The following is a 12,241-nucleotide window of genomic DNA, read 5'->3' on the forward strand; positions in this document are numbered from 1 at the left end:
GACAAAAAATAATTCAACAATGCTTTTAATCACAAATCTATACTAAGGCATGAATTACAGCGTCTAAATGATGATTATATACGATCTGAGCAAGTCAATAGAACGAAGCGTTGATGTGCATGGTGAGGCGCTCCCTACAACGTTTTTCTATAATTTAAATTACTAAATAAATTGGCATTAGAGTCCAAGAGGTTCTGTGGATTCCACCCTAGGAAACCCCAAAATGGACAACCACTATCACAATAGGAGATTGATTGAGGCACAATAAAATTTCGGTAAAATTCTAAAGAAGGTAGAGAGTACACGACAGAACGGCTATGACGAGTATATGAAATCCACTGACAAAACGTCTGGCTTTATTCACAGCTGCCATCTTTGACTCCGTGAATACTTCATGTAACACTCTACCAGTCATGTATTCACCTTTCTCCAACCCTAACGCATGGAGCGCAGTTTGGACGACATCTCTGTTTGCGACATAAGTCTTGCGGGCACTCATGTTATACTTCATCCTTATTCCTGGACCTAACGAAAACATAATGCAAAACAAATGAAATAGTTATTCTATAGATAGTCATGCACTGACTGAAGAAAATAAACAGCGCACTGCGGACTTTAGGATTAGGGGTTACTGGTCACGTCATCCTTTCCAGATGTTTTTAACCTTTGAGGTACATAGAAGTACCAGTGGTCATAATTTACTCAACGACATTTGAGAACCACGACAGAGAGTCCTTTAGATATGAATTTAGTTTGTTTTTTCTGACTCTACAGTTTAATGTTATGTTCAACTAAAGATTACCTTGGAGAAGCAATGGTACATTCATTGTAGCAGTCATAGTAAAACTTAAACATTCCTTATTAGGACCATTACATGTTCCGTGTGTTTTTCTATATCCACCATGATCACTGACGACCATCATTAATGTTTCATCTAACATGCTCTTGCCTAAAACATACAAACTGTTAAAAATTATCCGTAGAAACACATTAATATTGCCAGAAGCGCTTTATGACAAAGGTTCACAATTAATGAAAAGGTTTGTTTTCTTATTAACTTCTGTCTCCAGTGCGTCAATTAACCATCGACATTTCTATTGGGCATTTTGGCATTCAAGTATTTTGAATCGGCAGGCATCTGTGTATAAACAAGTTATATGGCATAGTCTGGATTTGTACGTCGTCATTGCCTAGGGTAACAGTACCTACGACCTACGCGATACAATACAGGTGTCACAATGTGAAAAATGAAAGCCAGCTACCTTCAGATGTTTTTGTTTCATTCAATACATTAATAATTCCTTGAATGTAACCATCAATAACTTCCAACTCATCGTAGTATTCTTTGCATCCCCAGCAATGTTCATGACCAGCTTTATCAACGCGAGCTAGAATATGTTTAAAAAAATGGCTTCAGCCTTCAACAACAATGTTTTAAAGCTAAGAATTCATATCTGCATCCAAGGGAAGGGGGCTTTTCAGACAACATACAATATCACAAAGCTGGATCGGATATAGCCTGGAGCATCCTTAAATTTCCACTAAATGCAGCATATACATTCACAATTAAGAGTCAATCAATTTTCTGATGGTCGGGTTTCGACAACATTGTTGAAAAATGATTTAGCTTATGATGAACTATTTAGCTTATGATATATAGCCTTATAGTATTTAGCTGCCTGCAAGGTGTGTATATTGTACGTTTGATTTAGCTGCCTGCAAGGTGTGTATATTATACGTTTAATTTAGCTGCCTGCAGGGTGTGTATATTGTGGGTTATTGTATATTGTACGTGTTGAATTGGTCAGTTCTATTGCTTACAAAAATGTAGGAACATAACATTTGGTTGCATCTCCTTGATCGCCTTGACAGTCGCCTGATAAACAGCATCATCAGAATGTTTGATACATCCAAAACTGAATGCACATTTCAACCAATCACTAGTGCCATTAAAGTAAGGTTCTTGTGCTCCTCGGAACATGCGATCAACGGTCTCGTTTGTTGTGAAATGATGAAACCAATCCCAAGTATAACCCATGTAGACCTAAAAGTAGATCCAGACGAAATTAAAATTACCGCTTTTATAAACCTTATGGTGGGCTAGGGGTGAATGCATGCAAAAGGTTATACTATTTGTTTTTGAAGAAAGTGCGTTTTTTGTTTATAAGAGTGGTCCTGTGGTTGGATTGCCCATGTAAGAAAGGAAACTTTACCTTTAAATCTTTCTGTTTGCGTATAACATCAAAGATACTCTCAGGCACTCCCTCTCCAGAGATTGGTGCAAAATGACTTCGTTGAGTGATGTTTTTAGGTCGAGCATATTTTGGTGTCCAGTAATTAGCTTGAATACCAGCTTCAGCTGGTGTCATACCAGTAATTAGTGTGCCCCAGTTTGACGCACTTACCTGAAAGAAGAATATACGAGATCTTGTAACAGAAAAAGGAAATGGAATCTTTTAAAAGCAATGATTAAGGGATCCGAAGCGCTGCTGGCTAAAACCTTCTACTGTAATTTAATTAACTGCCAGCTCAGCTGCATTTTTTTTACGGAGGTCTAAGAAGATTAATAGAAGTATGCACTCATGCCACAAGCCCGTGGCGTTTCTGGCTGTGTAATCTCGTTCCTACCGCTGGGTTTTCCCACCCAAATGGGTCGGACCTAAATGACGTTTTAATGATCACAAAAGGAACAAATTACAGCTAAATGTTATAAAATTGGTTTAGTATTCGGGCAGGAAAATGTGAAAATGTAAGGCGGAAGTGTTAGAAACGCCCCGTAATCTTGGCCTCGAAGTTTATAAATATACAGATATGCACACACGCCAAATAGCATGTTATAACTTTGCACAGTGCTCTTTTTATCCAATGCTGAATGCTATAGATTTAGTTTAGCCTATTGCTAGCTGGTTCATTCTTACTGTTGGCGTTTCACATCTTGCTTTAGTTGTAAAACTTCCTTTCTCAAAGAATGAACGAAGCCCTGGGTATTTGGATGTTACGTTTTTTAAATGAACTCCACCAAGGCCATCAATACCTATAGTTAAAGAAAATAACAGTATCACAGATACTTAAAATCGCCTGTTTCAAAAACCAGTGCATGGCAGTGATGGGGTGATTTGACGGTATCCATCAAAGACATATGGGAACTGGACAGAGACAGCTATACGTTAGGCCAAACATCATTTGCTGAATTGTTTTTTTTTTGAACGGACAAGATACATTTATTTTAAAAGTTTTAGATGTATAAAACTGATAAAAGTGAGATTTCGCCATCAGAAAATAGGCATCTCAGCTTTGACTCAATGTGTTTATATATCTCTAACTGCTGCATGAGGACGGTTGTATGAAAATTAAGCTAGAGAAGTGGAATAAAGAATACAGTTAGTCAGTTACTTAAAAATTAGTCAATTTTGCATCAATGCATATATACAGTAATAAAAAAGAATAATCATAAGTATAACTCTCAAATTTGTCGCAAACTTAAGGTGTCCTGATCGAATTGTAAACGAGAAACATGAATAAGGCGAATAACGCCAAGAAAATAGGGGACAGTCTTATCATCCATGCATTATCATTTTGATCTGCTCAAAGATCGGATGTATTTGATATTATCTACATCATGCAGTTCTCGCACTATATAGTAATCACGGCATAGGATTAGACAGGTGACGCCATGGATTAAGATACTCAGTGAAAAACCACCAAGAAAGAGCATATACTAACGTAGCTATATGTGGATATAGAATTACATGTTTTTACAACCACTGAACCATGCAATGTTTTGAAAAATTGTCATTGATATTGACTTTCACGCGTCTGTTTTCCTGTCAGTATTAATTGGGGAACGCTTATCCTATGTTTGTATTATTACTATTATTATTATTATTATTATGATTATGATGATGATGATTGTTATTTTGCATATACTAAATTATTAAACCGCCGCTTTTTTCTGCGCGTTGTTTTGTCGTGGGAGTCTTTTTGAACCGAAGAACAAAAAAATGAGGTATATAAGATGTGTACGGATCCGTTGTGTCACTTGTGTGTGATAAATATTTTTTACCATTCTTTTGCATGGTTAGGTATATATATGCTCTTTTTCGCAGCGTTCCGTAGCTTACGGTTCAAAAGGTTTTTGTAAAAGTTGCATGCGAAGTTCCATTGAAAACATATTGTACTCAGTATTGACAGAAGAATGCACGTAGTTTAATCACAGTGTGATAACACCATTACACATGTCACTACTTAATTCAGCATGTTGGAAGTTAGAGTTACAACGCCATCTTCACCCCCATAACCCTCACATGACTTGTCAATTATCCGTGCATGGGCCAATGGTATAATTGCGCGTGTAAATATAAAATTTCATTATCAGTACGAGAGCAACATATATATAGTTTAAAAAGACTTCTTGTAATGCCAAAAACGTTACGTATATAAGTCAAAGTGAGGAATGTTCTGAGAATTGCCTTTCTTCAATTAGCACCTCTGCAAGCAACCTGCTGTAGAACACTTCATTTATATCGTGTGATATTATTGTAAAAGTTTAATACACGGGACGTAAGGATGCATGAAATCTTTAACAAAGACTTGGCGATTTTATAGCCTTTTTGTCTCCAGTACCGCTAATGCAAACACATGACAATGCCAGACAATAACTGAACTTGAAAGCGTTTATTGAACATTTTATTGTCTCATGCTGAACATTTTCGTTGATCATCTGTGCAAGTCAGTTGAAAATTCGGTGCATGCAGACTTGTAGTCAGTACTCGGACTCAGCAATCAGGCGACGCATTGCCATCGCCATCGGTTAAACAAAAAGGTAAAAAGAGCAAATAAGACTAACATTCGGTTCCCTAGACAGTGGAGCCAAAGCCAATTATCTTTCGGAAATACTGATAGGATCAAACAGCATGTTATTATTAAGAATCATTGCAAGTTGTGTTTATACTCTGCATGAGAGCTTGATCATAATTAATTATATGATTAGCGATTTTATTCTATATCTTCCTTCACTAAGATATTTACTTTGTCACAAGCTGTGAACAGTTAGACGTAGGTATGTTCTGAAATAAAGCTATAGCTACAGCTACAGCCTGTATTTAGAGACATGTTTTCATCATACATTAAAAAGACAGCATTTGCATGTGACCCAAGTCTTCCTTATATAATGCATGTTTGACTCATTCGCTGATTCTGTTTGGAAGACGCGTATTGCATGCAGCTCTTAATGACTGAAAGAAGGGAAAACTGGAGAAAGGAAGAGTCCATTTAACATATGATTTCGTCAAGTATAATTTGATTGGTAAAGGGTATGACAAAATGCAGCCCTGAAGCCTAGTAAAGGCTAAATGAAGCGATCTTCAGATGCCGACGCCGTGCAAAAAATGATTATAAAATTTCCCAGTGAGTATAAACAATACTGATCTAAACCAACCCCGCACTCCTGGGTCTTTTCTTGGCTCACCCTGCGTGAAATTAAATTGTTTAATTTGGCGTTGTTGAGTTTGTTAACATCAATGAGGAAAATAAAAACGATGAAATGAAACAGCGCATAAGAAATCCAACCATGAAAACATCAGCTAAAACAACTTTTTATATGCTGAATTGAATACTCTAATTCAACGATTAATGTGACACGAATCTAGAAGTTACCAAATTTGACCCTGTTTGCACTGATCTACACCGCAAAATATCAAACATATGTTTGTAAAAAAGGGCCATATATATATAGGTTCATGTGACAGGGTGACATCAACGATGAACTTGTTTCAATAAATTCCCAACTTTCAAGTGGCAAGTGCAACTGTATAGTTATTGTACAGTCTTTGTTACTGAGTAAAGTCATTGGAACTTTTAAAATCACTCGTATTTGGCAGAAATATAAAATTTCTGGCTTTTCTCTTTCAATAATACGTACAGGTTTTTCACATCGGGCATATGACAATGTTATACCTAACTTACATAACATGCACTCAACACTATTTTACGTTAATCTGTTTTTAAACGCATAACAATTTTGCTCTTACTTAAATCAGTAATTCAGTGGAGGTCCGGTTCATGCATGTATAGCAAACAAAAGTTATCATACGCAAAACTTAGAACTTGTTGCCTGACTTAATATATATATATAAATATAATTGAAGGTCGCACTCGTCAACTTATTACTACTCAACTCAATGATAAACCGTTAGAAAAGGGATAAAAATAATGTTGTGAAACAGTGCTTGAATTGAAGTCGCTGAATAACTTTTATTCAAGATCACCGAAGGGAATTGCCAGGAATACAGTAGTTAACTGATTGTTTACGAAGAGTAGCCACTATTGATTTTTCAGACTATCTTTGTTTACCTAAGTCAGAATAGGAGTCGTTGATTGAAGAAGTCAATCATGATTCTACTGAGAGATGCCATGAAACCAGATTTAAGGAAAATGTATAGGAATATGTTTAATTATAATGTTTCACTGGTGCATCTCAATCGTGCATATGTTTAGTTGCGTCATCTTCATTTGCTAGATAAGGACAGACAAGAACAAACGCGTAAGATTAAGTTAGCCATTCTTACCGAAGATTAAAACATTCTTAGCTGATCCAAATCCAAGTGTCGTGCTACCTGTCTTGTAAGGAATAGCATTAGTTTCCACGATAAAACCAAGGATTAACAACATCAAATTAGCTAAGTGTTTTGGGACTTCCATGTTTCGGTCAACTTCTCACGAGTCGTGTCCGGTTACGATATCTGACACTGAGTTAAACTAAGAGCGTCCTATATATTGATGACACCACTGTCAACAACGCGCATCTATTTGCATAATTTTTTTATTATGAATGGTGAATACATTTAGTATTAAAGTTGCAGATTTAAACAAATAAAAAACTTGTGGCATGACATTTTTCAAAAAGTGGTGAATATTTTCGCAAGATCTGACGTTTTAGACTGAAAGACGCTGAATGAGACTTGATCAATGATACTTCAGGAAATTGGGCAAATACTGACCTCTTGGTTAAAATGTCCCATTTTGCGTTTTTTTTTGTACAGTTTGTATATAATCATTCAGTCGACACATGTAAAAGGATTATAAATGCGACTGTGGTTAAATCTCTGTGGCAGACTAAATTTCTGATTATAATGAAGGTCAAGTTAATGCATGAATATGCGATGTAATGACAGGTGAAACACTCAGGGAGAGGGGAGAGAAAGGCTTATAAATGGAATGATTAAATCGATAAATCTCTATCAATAATTTACGCACTGAGGTAAAACCGGTATGTCGGAACTTATTCTAAATTTGATATATTGCTAGCGAGTTGTTAGCCGCGTGCTGATATGACGATCGCTATGAGCGCGTATATATCAGCCAATCAGCTTACAGCAAAGTGCTCCCTATCCTAATCCAATCAGTGCGAATAATTTTCGCGCCTTTAACGGTGATGACACTTCTTGCCAGGTCGCTCATCCGACACAGAGGACTACGGAACTGGCGGATTCGGGGATCCATTTAGAAAATAAAAAATTGCAGTCCAATATATGAATATTCTAATCAAATCGAGAAACAATACTGAACGATGTTTTTAATCATTTATAAACATGATTATCGATTCTGTGTCTGCGATTAGATGCATGACAAAACAATAAAATAGTTGGCGTACGCGTGATAACAGAATATCAATAGCATTGAATATGCGTTATGCATTATTTCCCGAGGTGGACGAAAATAAATGTTTGCTACGTTTTTATACTTTAGTCTTAAAATTGAATATTCGAAACCGACCATGCCTAGTATTTATTGTATACGGTAAAACCTTACTTTGACTTTACCCAAAGAATAAAAGAGAATAAAAAGTGAAGAACCCTCGTACTCTAATCAGTACAAAAACTTCTGTTTACCGTTGCACTCTACTAACTAGTCAGTAATTCTATTCAGTTTTTGAATAGGTATGTATATTTTAAAAATCAACATAATATACGCACACAGAAATTAGTTACAAGGATGATAGATAAAATAGGTAAGCCTATAGCGCTATTAAGGCTATTAACAAGTTAAGTTCGATTTTAGCATCCCTGTGGTACGGTAACGTTGTATTCTTCATCAGTCTCAATACCAACATCTTCCTGAAAAATAACAAAATATACAGACCAACAATTGTTTGTCTAACTTGAAAACGTTAAAATTATAGCTATAGGCCTATATAGCTAGACGTGGCTGTTAAACCCCTGATCTTTATAGCTCGACAGAAATTTATACACGATGTCTTTGCTAGATTTTCAATAGTTTTCTCAATTCAGCAAAAACGAATTCAGTGTCGAGCCGATCTATGAATTAAATGAAAAACAAGACCTCTATCTAAAAAGCAAACTGTTGCGGAAGGTTTACTCACAATAAATTGTTTCTTAGTTTTTGGATAACTTTCAAGGATAGTATCCATCATATCTGATGCCTTTAGTAAGAAATCAAAATGTGAAAAATTCAATAACGCCGAGCGCGCGTTATTTAAGTGATTCACCAGAATACTCTAATATAAAATTGAAACATTGGCATTGCATGTTTGTTGATGAGGACAGAATACCTCAAACATAGTCAGACTAAAAACCTGGATGCATATAGCCATTATTGGTTTACGTACTATGCGCTTTCTTTTCTTCCACACCTGAACAACAGTTTTTCGCTTCTTAACTATCTGTGGCACAAAGACGAGATGATAAATTGAAATAAATTTCCAATATATATACTAATATAGACATACAGTCATGGAACATGATGTACACACTATTTAGTATTTACTCACTTTCTCCTTTTCCACTGGTGAAATATGATTTGAAGCTAAAAGGCAAGGCATCACTGTACTTTAATTCTCATTCTCGTCATTCTCAAAAAGGGTATTAATGATACATATAAATACTGTATATTATATTACCTGATTTAATACGTTTCAAATGTTCTTGGTATTTTCGGCACTGTATGAAAAGGAGATATTGACAGATAAAACATGACATTCCCACAAAACAAGGAAACAAGAAACAAAATTAGCTGTATTGCCATTTGAAAAAAGACAAAAAAAAAATAGTAAAATGATGCATAATTAGAGGGAAGAAAGGATATATGCAAAAAAGAAAGATATATTTTACATTTTCATTGAGCTCTTTAAGCCTTGTTGCTGCATCTTGTGTTGTTAAGCTGCTCTTCAGTGCTCTAAATTCTTTTAGACAAATCCCATGTGAGAAATAATTATCAAATATTATATTGAGAATGTTAACTAGCCTAAAATGTAAAATATTGTTTATTACATCAATAAAATAAACAACCATGGATTTGCATTCTGTCTGAAAGTCAGCCTGGGTTGAAGCTTGCTTTCCGTTTTATTTTTAATTCAGTTTCATCTCCAACACAAGACTCAAAAGATATCAGGCCACATGCATATATTGACAAAGTAATCTTTTACACAAATTACATTTTTAATGTACCTTCTTCCAAGGTTTTACAAGAGCCTTGGAGGTCCTTCCAATCTCTCTCATACTTGCTTATTTCTTCAGTGATTTGTTTTAGGTCGTTTTCACTATAGTCACCAAATTGTTCCTAGATCATAGGAAGCGCACAATCAGGTTTTTGATTAAATAAACAATTGCCAGTTTATCTCTATCTTTACCAGGCTCTGCAGCACATCACAAATATGCGTATATAGAATAAATAATTTTCTATAAAATCATTGGTATAAAATGCTTAATTAATACCTGCTTGGGTGCATAAACTTTTTGTTTTCCATAAATCTTCTCATTAATTTTTCCAAGTGCTGCTAAACTCTCACATGCTTTTACTACAGCCTAAATTATATAATTAGTTCACTGATTACAAATGGGATGAATGAGATAGACTTTTTCATTTTCAATAAATTATTTACATCTATTAACCTGTAATCAATTAACCTGTCTATATAGATATGGACTTACTGTTTTTCCAAACTTTCCATGCAAATTGGAGAAAATATCACCTAAATATATGAAGTTTGTTTTGAATGTTAACATAGCTGATATGCCATCATAAGATCATCTACATAACAAGATCATCAAAATATAGCATGCACCTAGTTTATAATAATCAATAATATAACCATAAAACAGACCACAGAACAGACACACCACTTTGTGTGGCAAAATGACCATAGAAACAACACTAACCTGCACTGTATGGTCTATTCTGTTTATTCAGATACTCCAGAATTGAGGTGGCAGCTATATTTAACAAATAAATATTTCTGCCTATTCAAAATCACAGTTAACAATTACTAGTAAACCGCCTACGCTTTGTCTGACAGTGTTGCGAGATAATATTATAATAGAATAGTTGAAATGGAATGCAATAACATATACCTTCAGCTTCGTCTTTCTTTTTACTCATTATTTCTTTAAAATAAAAAAGTGGTACTACTAATTAACAGCAAGAGCAACTGAGCACATATTTTGTATTTTGGAAAAAAGTTCCCATCTCGGCGGGACTCGGCCATAAATACGATCTACAATCCACATTTTAAAATTACCCGCCCGCCTTCCAAAACTTTTGGCGCCATGAATTGGGGGGGGGGGGTATGAGGGTAGGGATCACTGAGCTATATATTAAATTCCAGAATTTTAAATAGCTCAGTTGTAGGGATGCTCGTGTGCCTTCGGTCGATTATAGTCAGCGGTTTTTCCTAAAAAATTCTCTTCTTTCGTCCTGTCTCAACGAAGTAAACAGAAATGGTAAAGTCATAGCAAAAATCCATTATTTCTGTGCCCATCCTTCCTTTTAAACCAGTATAATACTAGTATACAAAATTTTAAATATTGTATTTTTACGAAAATGTAATTTTTTAATAGTTTAGATATTTATTTTGGATAGGCTAAACGTACAAAAAAGGTGGGGGTTGTTGGAAAATATGGAACAAGATATGGTGCTTCGTTGAGAAAAATGATTAAAAAAATCGAGGTTTCCCAACACGCGAGATACACATGCACATTTTGTGGAAAAGTGAGTGTGTTTTTAATAAAAGTTTGACTTATGTCTGACTTATATTTTGTTTCTTATATTATGATTCTAAGAAAACATGAATGAAATTCAGTTGGCAGGCGGCAGTTCATCTGTATCTGAGATTCCAAACTAACTCACCTAATCTTAGATTTTAAACCTTTATGGTTTAACTTCATAGATGAATCCCAGTTAATTCCAAATTACACAATTCTGATTTGACAATTCTATCACAAATAAAAGTTAACTATCTTTTTATACAACTCTCCCCTACTCACCCTAGTATAATATCTTTTTCATATTTCACTATTATTTCAGATACCAATGCTTTTTTCCCCTAGATAATAGCTTTGTGCATGCTAGTGTGCATCGGATAACAAAATGTTAAAATTTTTAAGGACACACTAAAAAGAAGATGTGTTGGTATATGGCACTGTAAAGGCTGTAATAAGACTATGGCAGGTGGAGCTTGGGTTGTCAGGTATATTATATCCAATGTTTTGATATGTTTATAATTCTATGTTTTGTAGTTTTCGGAAACATAAATATTCATTGGATATTGGCTTATTCATGAATACTTCTGGTTGAAATTTTGGTCATAAGTATCCATTTTTTTTGGAATGCAAAATTGTTGATGGTTGATGATGAAAGATGGATAGTTGACCCCTAGTCCTTTGACAAATCTGATATCTCTCAGAATTATCTGCAATTAAGAATTACTATATCTTTTGTAGTACCACTGCTGCCGCTACAGTGAGAAGTGCTGTACGTCGTCTTCGTGAAATAAAGGAAACTTAAATGAACTTGTTAATAAAATCTGAGAAACTAGATCATTGTTGTGTTTATAAATATTGTCGTGGGGAGGGGCAGGTATCCTATTCTACAAAATACAGGCTGTTTGTACTTCGTAGATGGAATAGAGAAATTTTTCCTACAAGTCCTAAAATTCTGCTGGTCCAAAATATTGTATATAGGTTGTGGTTGGTGAATGACGAGGCCTGTGTGGATTCAGTTATGAATAAATGTTAGTTTATATGTTGATGGAATCCTAGCATAGTGCTACAATCACCTAGCCAAGGCATCTGTATTCCCAGGCTAACAATCACCCACATTTTTCTATTTTAAAATTGCGTCAACCTTGATGTTAGATATGTAATTAGCACCCTACAATATCCATTCTTTCCCAAGACCTAAATTACATTCTAAACATCAAAGTGTAGCTGGATCACCCGCAACCGCC

General features: G+C 35.1%; 3 protein-coding genes across 3 annotated transcripts; 1 reads left to right on the top strand and 2 right to left on the bottom strand.

Moving 5' to 3' along the window:
• Nucleotides 1–28: 28 nt before the first annotated feature.
• LOC114522719 lies at nucleotides 29–6,732 on the bottom strand. Its single transcript, XM_028543464.1, has 7 exons — nucleotides 6,567–6,732; nucleotides 2,919–3,034; nucleotides 2,214–2,405; nucleotides 1,822–2,044; nucleotides 1,263–1,388; nucleotides 803–949; nucleotides 29–525 (listed from the first exon to the last, which is right to left on the bottom strand). The coding sequence occupies exons 1-7, from the start codon at nucleotides 6,697–6,699 to the stop codon at nucleotides 284–286; spliced, it is 1,179 nt and encodes a 392-aa protein (XP_028399265.1). The 5' UTR covers nucleotides 6,700–6,732; the 3' UTR covers nucleotides 29–283.
• Nucleotides 6,733–7,948: 1,216 nt separating this feature from the next.
• LOC114519051 (homologous-pairing protein 2 homolog) lies at nucleotides 7,949–10,551 on the bottom strand. Its single transcript, XM_028539107.1, has 11 exons — nucleotides 10,368–10,551; nucleotides 10,176–10,229; nucleotides 9,948–9,988; nucleotides 9,732–9,821; nucleotides 9,465–9,576; nucleotides 9,129–9,199; nucleotides 8,918–8,957; nucleotides 8,789–8,823; nucleotides 8,627–8,680; nucleotides 8,381–8,440; nucleotides 7,949–8,114 (listed from the first exon to the last, which is right to left on the bottom strand). The coding sequence occupies exons 1-11, from the start codon at nucleotides 10,393–10,395 to the stop codon at nucleotides 8,055–8,057; spliced, it is 645 nt and encodes a 214-aa protein (XP_028394908.1). The 5' UTR covers nucleotides 10,396–10,551; the 3' UTR covers nucleotides 7,949–8,054.
• A 101-nt stretch (nucleotides 10,552–10,652) lies between these two features.
• LOC114518338 (60S ribosomal protein L37a-like) lies at nucleotides 10,653–11,831 on the top strand. The gene is made up of 4 exons (XM_028538318.1): nucleotides 10,653–10,736; nucleotides 10,876–11,004; nucleotides 11,400–11,482; nucleotides 11,736–11,831. The coding sequence occupies exons 1-4, from the start codon at nucleotides 10,734–10,736 to the stop codon at nucleotides 11,797–11,799; spliced, it is 279 nt and encodes a 92-aa protein (XP_028394119.1). The 5' UTR covers nucleotides 10,653–10,733; the 3' UTR covers nucleotides 11,800–11,831.
• The last annotated feature ends 410 nt before the right edge of the window (nucleotides 11,832–12,241 follow it).

This window comes from Dendronephthya gigantea, unplaced genomic scaffold (genome assembly GCF_004324835.1).
Source record: "Dendronephthya gigantea isolate DGI-Jeju-01 unplaced genomic scaffold, DenGig_1.0 000000F, whole genome shotgun sequence".
Lineage (NCBI taxonomy): Eukaryota > Metazoa > Cnidaria > Anthozoa > Malacalcyonacea > Nephtheidae > Dendronephthya > Dendronephthya gigantea.

What these genes read in the sequence shown, in the direction of transcription:
- LOC114522719 (XM_028543464.1), bottom strand. Translation starts at nt 6,699, where the DNA reads ATGGAAGTCCCAAAACACTTAGCTAATTTGATGTTGTTAATCCTTGGT. An exon ending in CAAGATGTGAAACGCCAACA is followed by an intron (nt 2,406 to 2,918) that starts GTAAGAATGAAC and finishes TTCTTCTTTCAG; the next exon opens with GTAAGTGCGTCAAACTGGGG. An exon ending in TGTTATGTTCCTACATTTTT is followed by an intron (nt 1,389 to 1,821) that starts GTAAGCAATAGA and finishes AACATATTCTAG; the next exon opens with CTCGCGTTGATAAAGCTGGT.
- LOC114519051 (XM_028539107.1), bottom strand. Translation starts at nt 10,395, where the DNA reads ATGAGTAAAAAGAAAGACGAAGCTGAAG. An exon ending in GAATAGACCATACAGTGCAG is followed by an intron (nt 9,989 to 10,175) that starts GTTAGTGTTGTT and finishes TCATATATTTAG; the next exon opens with GTGATATTTTCTCCAATTTG. An exon ending in AAGTTTATGCACCCAAGCAG is followed by an intron (nt 9,577 to 9,731) that starts GTATTAATTAAG and finishes CCTATGATCTAG; the next exon opens with GAACAATTTGGTGACTATAG.
- LOC114518338 (XM_028538318.1), top strand. An exon ending in CATGCACATTTTGTGGAAAA is followed by an intron (nt 11,005 to 11,399) that starts GTGAGTGTGTTT and finishes AAAATTTTTAAG; the next exon opens with GACACACTAAAAAGAAGATG. An exon ending in GGTGGAGCTTGGGTTGTCAG is followed by an intron (nt 11,483 to 11,735) that starts GTATATTATATC and finishes TATCTTTTGTAG; the next exon opens with TACCACTGCTGCCGCTACAG.